This window comes from Anoplophora glabripennis, unplaced genomic scaffold, assembly GCF_000390285.2.
Source record: "Anoplophora glabripennis isolate ALB-LARVAE unplaced genomic scaffold, Agla_2.0 scaffold8, whole genome shotgun sequence".
NCBI lineage: Eukaryota > Metazoa > Arthropoda > Insecta > Coleoptera > Cerambycidae > Anoplophora > Anoplophora glabripennis.
Window position 1 is genome coordinate 550,699 of NW_019416350.1, and position 15,056 is coordinate 565,754.

The window sequence follows — 15,056 nt, forward strand, 5'->3', positions numbered from 1 at the left end:
ATTCTTAGCAACTCAGCGATTTACAATTATACTGAGTATTTGCCCACTTCAAATTTCGAAGGTTACTTTAAAAAGGTGAAGAATATGGCCTAAAATTTTGAATGAAGAAATATAAGCATTTGTGTAAAATTTTTGTCGCGAGTGATCGATCACAGTTCACATAAAACGAGAATTGACAAAATGATCTTATAAATAAGTAATGATTGACATTTAATCAGTGGCGACTCTTGAAAAATTTAGGTACAAAGTATTTAAAAAAAATCAGATATAATTGGGTAATTTTATTTTATGTACTATAGAAATATAGGGAAAATGGGCTTAACATTATTTTTTATAGCGAATTATACTTTTTCATTAATGTTTAGTATTTATCCCACTACTGATGTTTCAATAGATAGCAAATGTTGTTAGTCTGTCTTTACAATCTAATTTAAACTTTTATAACAATAATTAGGTACCAAAATTTTACACCACACGCAAACAAATTACGTGTATTAAGAAAAAAAAGTGGTGAATAGTTATTACTTGATTACAGTCAGATTAAACAGAGCCCAAACTGCAAATTAAATATGCGCTACTCCCACTCTGTCCTTCACTGCTGCGTGACGGTAACCATAACCACCGCTATAAACAAACACTTTACAGCTGCTGTAAAGGCGAGCTACGAGGAGAACGCGTATTCAGAGTTTTGCAAACGAATTTGGCAAGTCGAGTTAAACTGACTGCATATTACAAATTTCACATTTCCTTTTTAATAAGGCTAATTTATTTAATTATGTAAACTAAATTTTTAATTATTTTTTTTTACTATGAAACTTTCTAGATCAAGTGCTATAATACAAAAATAACTATAGAAATTACACAATTAAGAAAAATGTGCATACAAATTGAGATTAGCAAATTTGAGTCAGATGTGCTATTTTTCTGACTATTTAATTTATTTCTGATCAGTTATTTTTCCTCAAATCGAATGCAAATATAAATGGTATAGATAATATACGGTATGTCCGCGGATTGAGTTTATAAGAGGACAAATGGAATCACCATGGCGAACTTCAATTTTGTTGTACAGGGTAGGTCAAAAACACAAAAATGTTTTTTTGCGGCAGAGTAAATATACTTTATTTTGCAAAATACGAAAAAAGCATTCTTGATAAAAGTTTTTTTCTTGAAAAATGAATAAGAGTCACGTTATCAAAAATTTAATTTTTTTATACAGGAAACAAAGGACAAAACTAAAATACGTCTTATTACAACAACAATTAAGCTAAAAAAAAAAGTAAACAGTGCAATACAATAAAGATATAAAATTTCAAAAACACCGACCCCATATTGAACATATTTTTCTAATATATTATTTTGAAAATTTCTTTCTTTCTTTCCGTAAATTAAGGAACAATATTTTAAAACTTTATTGTGGCAACAAAAGTTTTTGGATATTTTTCTGTTGGACGAAAATCGGCTGGAAATTTGGCTGGCTCAAGATGACATTGTCTGTTCTATAATACTTTTTATTGCAAAACTCAAACATTTTCCAGAAACACTTAATTTACATGCATGTTCTGGTATACTTGAGTATTTGATCTTTTCGAAACAAAACGCTTTTAAATACTTCACAACAAATTGAACCGAATTTGACTAAACAATTAACCAATTCATTTGAGTGTGACATCAATAACAAATCAATATGGCTTTTTACAATTTTGATTCCAATTCATCCATTAAAGAAAATTATTATTTTAAAATTAACATATTAAATATTAACTTCTAATATCTACGAATTCACTATATTGTATGTATTGTCTGCAAATAACAGATTTCTTTACAACAAAAAGTAATATGATTTTCACACTAACTCCGTTTTATAGAAAATCTGCGTTAGAATGGAGGAAAGTCTGCATTAATTCATATTTAGACAAACTGTATAATAAAATCTATAAAAATGTATTGCTGGTTGCCTTTTTTGCTCTATAGCTCTTAAGAAGATTAGTTTTTAAAATAAGCCTCTTCAGTATTTTAGAATAATTAAAAAACATCCTGTTAAATATTGAGTTTTAAACTATTCGTTTAAAACAGTAAATGCTAAAAAAAAATCTTTTCACTTACTTGATCCGAATCGGATATATCGGTGGTGCTCTGGGAATTTTTGTTTATGAGATTGGTATCCAACCTCAGAGAAGGCAACGTTGGTGTAAACAACCGGGTCCTAGATGTGGGATTCTTCCTGACGCCATCAGGTCTCTGTTCGTGAGAATGGTCGTCGCTAAAAATCGGATTACCGTCGTCTCTGTTAATGTTTATATCAGATATCAAATCGACTTTATCCGGCTTATATCCCAGTTTTTGGATTTCCTCGGATGTAGGAAATTCTCCAGGCTTGGGTCTAACTGAAATGTGGATACTAGCAGAGGATTTACCAGCAACGCATGTGTACAGTCCACTGTCTCGCAAGGTAAGGTTCGATACTCTCAAAGCGCCTTTTTTGGAGGTTTTATACTTTTTTGTTTTTGGTAGATAATTCTTGTCTTTGATCCACTGAATTTTCGTCCTGTTGAACCGTTTCACGGGACATTTAATTTTTATGGTTGTTCCAAGAAAAACCGTTGCAGCTCCTCCAACCTTCAATGATATCTTTTTCTTCTTCGGGTCGTGTTGTATAAAAGTACTATTAGAGACGTCAATATGAGGCTTATCGCTTTCAACTATACAACTTTTGGTGTTACACGATTTAGTCTCAACAGGTTTCGGTGAGGGACACATAGTAGGAGGCCTATCAACTGTGTGGTTCTGTGCCATTACCTGTTTACATTCTACTTTTCTTGTCTTTTCCCCACCTCCACAGCTCTTTGAGCATCTAGACCATTCATGGACCTTCCACCTTACAGGACAGTCTAAGACGTTACAGTACTGCCTGTCCGGAGGCGGTGGTTGAGGACACATGTTATTGGGAACAACCACAGTGTTCCCACCACCTTGAGTAACTTCATGAATGCAATTTACTTCTCTCGTTTGAATGCCAATTCCACAGCTTTGGGAACATGGAGAGAACTCCGAGTAATTCCACCTGGGTGGACAAGGATGGTCGTTGCAGGTTCTCATAAGGATTTCTGGTTTAAGTTCTATAGGGCACATATAAGGCGACGTAACTTTCTGGGTGTCGTCTCTAACACAGTTAACTATAAGCTCCTGCACCCCACCAAGACAGGTAGCACTGCAATGTGTATATCCTTGCTCTTTCCAAGAGTAAGATTTAGCAGGAGACCCTGGAGCAACCTTAATATCTGATCTGTAAGGGTCGTCTTTGATGTCTACACCTATTTTCTCTGAGGCACATGGTTCCATGTAACATTTTTCTATTTCTACTGGTTTTGGACCCGTGCATTGCTTGTCGGGCAGTTTTGCGATTGTCCTGGAGAACTCTAGGAAGATTTTACAGTGAACTTCGCGCTTCCGGATGCCTTCTCCGCATGTTTCGCTACAGGGACCCCATTCATCTGGTATAAATCTAGAAACAAGAACAGTGTTATTGGTAAATAAATGTTAAAGTGAAGGGGTTTCCAAAATGCACCAAAATCATGCTTCGGGAATTTTTAAATGACTTGTAATACTTTTTACACTTGTATTAATACTGTGTCATTACTGAAAGTCAGTGGGATTTTTTAGTATTAACGTATTTGGTATTCATGTAATGTGAATGTATATGATCCAAGTATCATAAAAAAATTGCGATAATCTGCATTGTAGTAGAATAAAGCTTATAAGGGAAGTTGCACTTAACATGCACTATAAGTAAATTATAAATAATTTCTCTTAAAACAAAGAATTATTATTACAAAATAACGACAATGACAATATGCTTAATTTATAAAAATAAAATGCTATGCAAAATCAATAAAATAGATGTTTTTATGAAGTAAATCTAAAAAACAAATTTTAATAAAATAAGTTATTATTTTAGTTTAGTTAAACTCGTGTTATTTATTTATTTCAATAAGCATAGGCCATCCTCTTCACTTCAAATTCAAGTGATATGCACTATATTTGGGTTTGTGTGAAAGGTAGATGTATTACTTTGTGGACAGTATTAGGGTCTTTATTTAAGTAACAAACCAGTTTTTTAAATTAATGTAATATTAATGTTTGTTAAGATAAAATTTTAGACATCTAAACAGCTAATGAAATAATCCAAGCAAACTCATCTGGATTTGTCCATTAAATCAGATTTATTATTTCTATATTTAAGATGTTTATTTAGTGCGAAAACCATTAGGCTAAATCAAAAATTAAATGAACTGAAAAGTGCAGAAATTTACGTTGCCTTAAAATTATTATATATTAAGTAAAGCAAAGAAGTCGGAATTGTGTGAGAATGGTAATGAACCATGAGAGAAAAACATTTTTAGGAAGCTTTTAAATCTTGAATAAAGTGAGATTGTGCTTGGAACAGCTGGTGCTTTATTAAGAAGCTTATCACCTATTTTTACTCGTGTTAGTTCTGGAAATTTCCTGCCTGTTTGTATATGTAATTCGTCTCGAAATATTACAAATTCTTAGATCAAATATAACTCAAATACATATATGCGAAAACCAAACAAAATATATAATGAATTATTTATTAAAACTTTCTTATTCCATCCTTTTCCCGTTTATATTTTTACCCAATATACAGTTTTACAATTTTAAAGTTTGCAGCAAAATTTCTAGTTTAAAATGGGGTTACTTATTTAATTTTACAGCGATTTTAAAGCTGTAGTTTTTATTTTTTAGTCTCCATCATCATCATTATTATTATAATTATCAAGAGAATTGCCGCAGTAAGCATTACTCCCAAACGAATATTAACCACTCATATGTAATACTGATTACTTCTAAAATTCACGCAAGAAGTAATTTTGATAGAAAACACAGGTTTTCAATTAAATGTAAGGTTATGTATGGAATAGCATATTGGGTAAATGGCCTCCACGGCATTTCTGGCACATACGCACTGTTTTGTCGAAATTTTCCATGACTCTTTTGCATAAATGGGCTAAATTTCGAATTTCAAGGCGTGAATGGCCGAAGAAAAAAGTTAAACGACATTAAATCGCATGATCTAGGCGGCCAATTCTGATGTGGCATCGTCTTTTTGAAACCGCATGTCATCTACATCCATATCTTGCAATTTAGGCACATAAAATTGTTCTTGCCTAATCAGCCCTGTTTTGGATGCATTTGTTTCTCAACAATCACTCGTGGATTTTCTGAAGCCCAAATGCGGCAATTTTGTCGATTAACGAAGCCATCAAGATGAAAATGAGCTTCGTTACTGAGGATTTTGTTCTAAAAATCAGGATTCACTTGTTCCGTAATCCATTCAACCAACTCTCTTCGCTCTGCATGGTCAGTTCTTGAGTCAATTGAACTGAATTGAGTAAGCATGAAGATGCAAAACAATTAAAATGGCTTGAAATTTGTCAAGTTAGTTGTCAAATTATTGTTATGTCTGTAATAGTTTTTGCTGAAAATTTAAATAAAAATACCTGGGAACCGTTTAAATTATACTTATGAGGATTATTTTGATTTGTTTGTTATTTATGGAAAAAAGCAACAGATTCTATACATGTTCTTGAAATTACTTTGCCACATTTTTATTAAAATTTTCGGCAAAAACTTTTCAGACACAACAATAATTTGACAACTAACTTGACAAATGTCATGTTATTTCAATTGTTTTTGGAGTGTTTCTGGTCATGGACAATTTGACAGCAGGTCTGATACGAGAAAAACTGTCCAAAAAATAGAAAATTGCAAATATCTCTAAAACTAGTAACGGCAACCACAACAATGATCATATGGCTTGAAAGGAAATTTCAATCTGCATACGACAGAGTAAATAAATACAGGATGTTCCATTTAAGTTAACAAAGTTATAGCTCTTTGAAGTTATATAAAAAATGTAGCAGCAAAAATGAAACACCTAGTATTAAATGTTTTAATTTGTTGGTATACCATAATGTTACATATGCCCTTTACAGGTACCAAAAATCCGCTTGATATCACGCTCCTGAAAAGAGTTACAAGCATCTTCGCGAACCCTTGCATCTGTCAAATTTTTTCTTTAAAAATTAATATCACAAAATCTATAACTCCTAGGTATAGGGAATATTTAATAAAGTGACTTTCAAATTTCACGTAGAATCCGAAAATGTAATAATATATAGGGTGTCCCAGTTAAAATAACGAAGTTGGTGTGCTGGAGAGTTCTAGATATTTTAGTTGTGTTCGCCCCAGGGACATTGCCATGTTGCCAACTTTTCAAATTTTTCGGAGCAGTACTTTCCTAGATATCGATCGACGCAGTTCCCGGTGGGACACTCATGTACCTATATGTTACAGTTAATGTAGTAAACATTTTTCTAAGTTTATTTACAAACAGGCAAAAAACTCCGAACGTGTGAATCTGTGTCAAGTGCAAGGTGGGCAGTAAATAAGAATAAAATTTGTAAAATTTTAATCGAGTACCTCACGTATACCCAACCGCAGGCAAAGTACACTTTGTAATCGCTGAAAAGACAATGCACACACATGGAAATGTAGTCGCAGACACAAGTGGAATGGGAATTAGTATAAATGAATGGAACAATGGTGTGTAATGGGAGCCCGTTGAGGCTGCTGGCTGGTGCAAGCGTCACAAGCAGTGCAGATAACTAATCAAAATGGGATTTCATACCAATTTAAACAGGTTATTTAATAAATATTGGGTTATCTGAACTGCACAAATAGCGATAGCGTTTATTGTCAAAGCCGATTATGTTACAAAGAAGCAATGGTGTCAACAAAGGCCCTGGTAAATGCAATGTTTATTCCATTTGTATTCATGTATCTAATTTCGGTAGACACGAATTATCAAACAAATTAACTGCTGTGTTTATTCCCATTATGATTCGTTTCCAATTTGCGTTACTCTCAAATGGGTTTAACTTACAATATTTACCCTATCCTGAATAACATAATTTTTTTTTCTATTATTTATTTCTGTACAGGATGAGCCAATTATTTGGGGTTTCTTTACTTCCTAAGGAACCAGATAAAACGTAGTTATGATGAGTAGGGCTCGGTTTTAAAGAAAAACTCAACAGGAAATTCCCATGGAATCAAATAAACGGTCAAATTGTTTTTGTTTTTTTTCTTCTACGCATTAATTTGTTTTGGTATATCATGTCATTACATCAAATTTAAATTTTACATAAATTTCAAGAAGTGAAAAACACAGTTTTTCATTTAAAAAACTAATAAAGATTTGGATTGTAATTAGAATACTGGAAATTATTCTGTACGTAAATCCACTCAAAAATTAAAAATTTTCAACAATAAAAAAAATTCGATATCAACAGAAACGACCAAAAATTAAGAACTACATAAGTATATCTCTTAAATGAATCAAGACATTGGGATCTGGTTTTCTCCATATAAATTTTCCGACTAGCTACTTTCACAATTATATCGAATCACATTTTTTACAATTTCTTAATCTGATAAAAACTGAGCGCGTTCATTTGGAACGGTTTATTGTTACCATTTCTAGCTTTGGTTACCTTGTTCAAAAAGAGACATGACCAGCTCTGCAGTTTTATTTTAGGAATTATTAGTTTTCAGATTACGCGTTCCTCTCGTGTCATATGCGTGCAAGTGAGAAACATTATTTTCACATTTTAGTTATTTCAGCGTGTGATTTAAAAAATGGAATTGTATGCGTTTGTTAATGTAATAGAACCTGTTAATAATCAGAGTGGTCATAAAGGAGCGAATTTAATAGATCAAGAACGTTGTATGATAAACAAAGTTTATCAGGGAGCGAAACATGGATATTACATCGGTGAGTGATGCTAGTGAAGTGTGTAGTAGTTTAACAACTGTCTGTCAAATGTGTCTAAATGTGTTAATCGTTTACTGACTGACGTTTTACGCAAGTGAAATTTTTTCAGGGGCCACTTGTCCAATTAGCGAGAGTACTGACTGCGTCCCAGAATAAAAGAAGAATAAAAGTGTACACGGTGTCAAGAGGGTAGAATTTCTGATTACATACTTTAATGTAAATAAAAAAGTACCTACCTCTTGGATATACCAGGTATAGATCTGTGATGATATTTTAGTTTTAACCAAAATCGATATATCCAAGTATTTTTTATTTATACTTAATAATTTCTCTAAAATGAGACGCTCATGGAATCGCATTACAAATGAACCTACAATTTTGGGACTCTGGTATATACAGCGTGTCCCACTAGTGCGGGAAAGTCCAATATCTATGTTAAAATGAGGAATATATGGATTTTTCTTTTTATTGTGATGCCACACTTCTCGGAATGTACAAATTAAAATTATATTCAACTATACAGGGTGTTCCTATTTTCCTGGACAGACACCAACATTGGTTTTTTAAATGGAAAAACACATTTTTTATATTTTTTTCGGAATCTACATAAAAAATAAAGGGTACTTTGTGTAGAATAGTTCTATTCAAATATTCACAATTTTTGAGATATCTCGCTTGAAAAGTTTTTCTAGTCGATATTGGTTGCTTACATTTTCTAATACTGACAGGTTATACTAATAGCTACTAAGCCCATTTTTTTATCAGATGTTTAGTATGACTCTTCCGGATCAGGCTCCAAAAACTGGCCTGCGTTATACAGGGTGGCCAAAATATCATGTCAAAATTGCCTATTGAAAAATTGAAAAATCTCGATTTTTTTTTAAATGCAACGCCCTGAATATTTTCGTACCATGAGATGCAGAATTAAATTCTCTACAACTTTGCTATACCTGCTCCTATACCAAAATTCATTAGTTTTTCATGAAATCTCATTTCTATGAAAAAATGCGAAGTTTACAAATAGTTTATATGTAAAATAACGTAGTAGGCCCTGTCAAATGATAATCTGGAATATTTTCGATTCACATAAGGTTTAATAGAAAAGCCACAGTAATAATTGTGAAATGAATTACTCTAAAGAAGAATTAGTAAATAAATAATAGAATAATTAGTGAAACTGTTTATTGGCAAGTCGTATTTACCAAGCTAATAATCCAGATTTACAAAGATATCCTCGTACAAAGTGTTTTGTAAAACTGAAGGAGAGGTTTGAAAGAATGGCAAATGCAAATTATGGGAAGACAACAAGAACACATGCATGTGGTAATCAGGATAGTCAAATTGACATTTTAGAGAAATTAGTGATGAAATTAGTATTCCCAAAAGTGTGGTTGATAGAACGTTAAAGAAAAACAACTTCCACCCCTATCATTCTGAGCATCACCAATTCTTAATACAGCAAGATTTTCAGAAGCGAGTACAGTTTTGTGAGTGGGCAACTATAAAGCTGCAACAAGATGAAATTTTGTTTTACAAAGGTGTTATTTACTGACGAGTCATCATTTGCCAATACTGGCCGAGAGAGTCGACATAATTATCACCATTACGCCGATCATAATCCCAGATTAAAAAGACAAGACGATCATAAACACCGCTTTAAAGTCAACGTTTGGACGGGAATATGCGGAGAATATGTCATTGGACCACATTTTCTTGAAGGAAACTTAACTGGTAATGGGTATTTGCAATTTTTACAAAACGACTTGCTCCAATTGCAGGGACATATTCCTCAGGATGACTTAAACATTCAGTGGTTCCAACATGATGGTGTCCCGGCATATTCTACACTGGCGGTAAGTTTTCTCATTATGTAAGTTTTTTGAGCGGTTACTTGTTAATTACTAATTTAACTAGGTCTTTATTACTTTTGTTAGAAATGCAAGTTGTTAATTTTCTGTTTTGGAGACTGCATGCGTGTATTCTTGTTGTCTTCTCATAATTTGTATTTGTTGTTCTTTCAAACCTCTCCTTCAGTTTTACAAAACACTTTGTACGAGGATATCTTTGTAAATCTGGATTATTAGCTTGGTAAATACGACTTGCCAACAAACAGTTACCATGAGTTTTACTAATTCTTTAGATTAATTCATTTCACAATTATTACTGTCGCTTTATCGCTTTTCTATTAAACTTTATGTGAATCGAAAATTTTCCAGAATATCATTTGACAGGTGCCTACTACGTTATTTTACATATAAGCTATTAGTAAACTTAGCATTTTTTCATAGAAATGAAATTTCATGAAAAACTAATGAATTCTGGTATAGGACCAGGTATAGCAAAGTTGTAGAGAATTTAATTCTGCATCTCATGGTATGAAAATATACAGGGCGTTGCATATAAAAAAAATCGAGATTTTTCAATTTTTCAATTGGCAATTTTGACATGATATTTTGGTCACCCTGTATAACGCAGGCCAGTCTTTGGAGCATGATTTGGAAGAGTAATCCTTACTAAACATCTGATAAAAAATGGGCTTAATAGCTATTAGTATAACCTGTCAGTATCAGAAAATGTAAGCAACCAATATCGAATAGAAAAACCTTTCAAGCGAGATATCTCAAAAACTGTGAATATTTGAATAGAACTATTCTACACAAAGTACCCTTTATTTTAGATGCAGAATCCGAAAAAAATATAAAAAATGTGTGTTTCCGTTTAAAAAACCAAAGTTGGTGTCTGTCCAGGAAAAGTGGAACACCCTTTTTTTTAATTTGTACATTCCGAGAAATGTGGCAACACAGTAAAAAGAAAAATCCATATATTCCTCATTTTAACATAGATATTGAACTTTCCCGCACTAGTGGGACACGCTGTATAGTGATACTTGGACCATAATAATTAAATTATGCGAAAAATATTTTTTAACTCTGAAGAATTTCAACTTATGGAAATATGTTGCTTGAGTGAATTCTATAACATGGGATATTTAGTCCAAATGTCTCAACCAGTTTTGTTGTATCAAAGCATTTACGTAATAGCTTTGGCATCAATATGGGTGATCCAGAAAATAACAGTCAAATAGCAACCAGTGATTTTTGAGGTAATAAACAGCAGAATTTGTCACTTCTTCATCTAAAAGTTACATGGTGCTAGTCTTACTATTGAAATATTTCTTCATTAATATGACACCTGATTCAGATTTGGTACACGTCATTCTACGTACCAGTGACATGCAGGGAGATGTACGGTGGTTTGTTTTTGATAATATTTATATATATTACCAATTATCTCTTTAAACTGTTAGATATTGCTTAATTCATCTTCGTTAACATTATCCAAGCTTCTTTGTAAAATAACCCAAAATATTAAAAGATTGCAACAAAGTTAGTGAAACTAAATCATCGTGAGGGTGACGTGTTACTATGAAGAGTATTACATTAATAGAGAAAGCCAATAAATAAAAACAAAACAGTTATAAGGCAATGATATCAGCAACGACGGTGATGGTGAGGTAAGTTGATGTGACTTACGTGCTCTCTGAAGGAACCACTTGTTCTCCGATGAGCCTCTCTGGTGACGGCGGTGGTGGGTACGGTTGCACTAAGGGTTGGGTGTGATACAACCCTGGCATCAGCTCTTCACTTGTGTCTACGCGGAATGGACACTGTATGCCTGTGGAACAGGGTTTCCTGGTTGCTGGTTTGTTGTCTTCAGAACATAATTCGCTCGGTTTGTCGTGGGAGTCTCTGCATTCTACGCCTCTCACTTGGAAGCCTTCTCCACAGGAAACCGAACACTGCGATGTTGAAATAAAGATATCAGTTTGCTTAATTTAATGCACCTAATTGTTTCTACATTGGTAGAAATTCTGTTACTGTCAAACGGCACCAAAAATACAAGTAAAAACCTAAGATGTACTTACTCCAGACCACTTCGTTGTTAGCCAGGTAGGACATTCCATCTGATTGCAAACCTCCTGAAACCAAGGTTTGTGCCCAGCACACTTTGTATCATCCACCTAAAAAACAGATCTGAACAACTATCAGTTGTGCAAAACCATACTTATCTTATCAACTTCGACGTCACCTGTTACATGAGTGTTGTATAATAATGAAAAAGTAATATTAACGGTAGGTAGAAGGAAGCGCAAAAAAGCAAACGTCTAGGTGGGGCATTCTGAAAGGAAGCCAAAATAGTTGAGGATAGGCAGTTAAAGTAAGAAGAGCGCGGAGTGAAAAGTAAGACGATCAGTGTAGTGTGAAAAATATAGAAATAGTGGAAAATTAAGTGTTTAACCGGTATTAGTTAGCAGTTAATATTCTTTAAGTACTTTGTTGTTAATTGTTCTATGTAATCTTATGATTGTGATGTTTATAGATGTTTCATGATAATAATTCTGTGTATGTTTAGCCTTCATTATTTTATGCTCAGGGGCGTAAATTTTATTATTAACGATTGCTCATTATTTATTTCATGTTAAAATATATATATTGTCGTGACTGCCCAGACATTGCAATAATGACTCCTTTGTTTTACATCTAACTTGTTTTTGTCGAACGTTGTTCGAAAAACATAGATGTTTCATGATAATAATTCTGTGTATGTTTAGCCTTCATTATTTTATGCTCAGGGGCGTATATTTTTCTAAGATAAAATTGTTACAATTATTATTAACGATTGCTCATTATTTATTACATGTTAAAATATGTATATTATCGTGACTGCCCATATATTACAATAACAGCTCCTTTGTTTCACATTTAACTTGTTTTATCTTGATTACGTTGTTCTTTGATTTCTTGTGCTCACTTTATGTCATACGCATATAAAAGCCTTGTTGAATTTACTAACATTTTCGCCCGTGAGGAATGAATCTATAAAAAGAATAATTAAATACAAAAAAGAATTGCTGGGACAGATCTTCCGAAATCTCAACTATAGCTGGATTGCCTCCCGTATGATTGGACTCCAGTACCTTCCGGCCTTGCCGGCTAACTAACACCAAACCTCTTCAGTTTTACTTGGAAGTGTGTATGACTAATATGAGATAACAGATGACATTTAGTGACACATTAAATGAGACAGGTCTTGCTTATCATTAGCAAAGGATCTTAATTTATGCCTTTGGTTAGCGGTTATTTTGTATTTATATTTGGGTGGTAAGAGCAATGATCGTGGGTTTCTCTGCCATGCTCTTTCCCTACAGGAGCTCTAAATGAGCCTGGCACTCTCATTGTATGTTAAATGGTTGTTAATGTTTTTGTTGTTCTTTCTATTTGTCACATGTTCAATTTGAAGACTATTGTACATAAATAATAAAGTTAGGTGTATTTACTCTGCTTTTGTTTTATATAATTAAACCATACATCCCCTCTACAAAGTTAGTAGCCAGCGCCTTCCGGTCAATTAAAAAATAGATACATACAACGTAGGTAGTCCTTATGACGATCACATATTTTTGGCCACAACTACGTTTATTATTTTTTTCGATCGAACCAGGGGTTGTTATACTACCCAGTTAATTAATATTTCGCAGTCAAAAACTTCTGGAGGTTTTTTACAAATGGAGAAAAAAGTATCTACATTGGTAATTCTAAATCTGACTGAATTATTTAAATTGTGTGGATGTCTTACGGTTACTTGATTGTACATGTCACAGAGTCACATTTTGAGGGAATTAATTAGTAACAATGACCAGTAATGGTACTTAGAATTTACAGCCTTTTAAGAGATTGAAAACAAATGATTTTTTAATCAAAGAACGCCATGGACCTATTTAAAAAATATATACAGGGTAAGTCATTGATAATGGTACACAGCTTAATGGCAGATTGTTAACGTCAAAATATAGTGATTGAGCCAAACATGTCTTAGTCAATTGTTGCTCCTTTTCGTCCTACAGGGTGTTAAAGTTGAAAAAATATTTTCAATTTTTTGATATATTTTAAGTATGTATATACCGATTGTTTTGAAAATGTATAGTTTTACGTTTTTTTGAGGTGGCAAATATGAATATGCAAACAGTGTTGGGGTTACGTCTAGGGGACGCTAGTTATACTGTCCTATCGATGTAAAAACATGTCTAACTTTTTGAATTTTATAATTTTGAATTTTTTAACTAGAAATTATTGAACTACATTTAATTCTAAATAAAAAATGTATACTTGTTACGAACCGATCACCTCAACCGTTTTATAGATACAGACATTTTAATTTTTTGAGATTCTGCTGGAATTAAATTAAAAAGTATTTTTTCCAAAGTAGTGGCATTGACATAATAAATTGACGGCACACTATACTCGAGAAGTAAAAGAATTTCCCGCACCGTTGGATTGGACGCGGTAGCGAAGTATGTACCTGGGCCCGCACGTAGCCCTAATTTGTATCCACTGGATTTTTCTTTTGGAACTATCTTAAGTCTCTAATTTACGAAGACATTATTAATAGTCAAGTACAACTGTGGACAAATATTCAAGAATCAGTTCATATTATCAAACGACATAGAAATTTATTTAACATCAGAGAAAATTTAAATAAATGCATAGAAGTCGCTGGTGGTTGCTATGAGAATCTTTTGATTAATAATAATTTGTTAAGATATGCATAATAAAATTTTCAGTTGCTGAAACAATCGGTTCATACATACTTAAAATATAACAAAAAATCGAAAATATTTTTTAAACTTTAACACCCTGTGGAACAAAAAGGAGCAACAATTGACTAAGACATGTTTGGCTCAATCGCTATATTTTGACGTCAACAATCTGCCATTAAGCTGTGTACCATTATTAATGACTCACCCTGTATATAGTCCTCGGAATATACTTTAAATTTTCCTCGACCTATTCGGAACTTTTATAATGTATTCCAATAAAAATTGTACAATATAACTATTGATATGAATTTTCAGAAAGTAGGCAAAATAACAACTAAAATTGGAATTAAAAAATTGTTTTTATTTTTTGCCGAGGGTGGCATAAGGATGTAAAATGGCAAGTGTAATTTATTAAAATGTGTAAATCTGGTGTTGGCAAATTTTCGTTGGAACAGACCATTTTTAAAATAACAGCAAGTGCATAAATCAAAGCATCATTGAAATCTTTAGATTATTATCTTACTCTTGCTTTATAGTCCAAACGGTATCTGTTTCAAAAAGCCATATTTGGGTGAATCGTATATCCACGGAGATTTTTGA

The 15,056-nt window shown here is 32.8% G+C and overlaps 1 protein-coding gene across 2 annotated transcripts in view; it reads right to left on the minus strand.

Moving 5' to 3' along the window:
* LOC108904789 (protein madd-4) overlaps positions 1–15,056 on the minus strand; it is a 94,227-nt gene that overhangs the window by 16,655 nt on the left and 62,516 nt on the right. For both annotated transcript variants that reach the window (XM_018707468.2, XM_018707473.1), the window contains 3 exons: positions 11,784–11,879; positions 11,392–11,657; positions 2,107–3,505 (listed from right to left, as the gene is read on the minus strand). In XM_018707468.2, the coding sequence (XP_018562984.1) occupies positions 2,107–3,505; positions 11,392–11,657; positions 11,784–11,879 (1,761 nt within the window). The remainder of the gene's footprint in view (positions 1–2,106; positions 3,506–11,391; positions 11,658–11,783; positions 11,880–15,056) is intronic.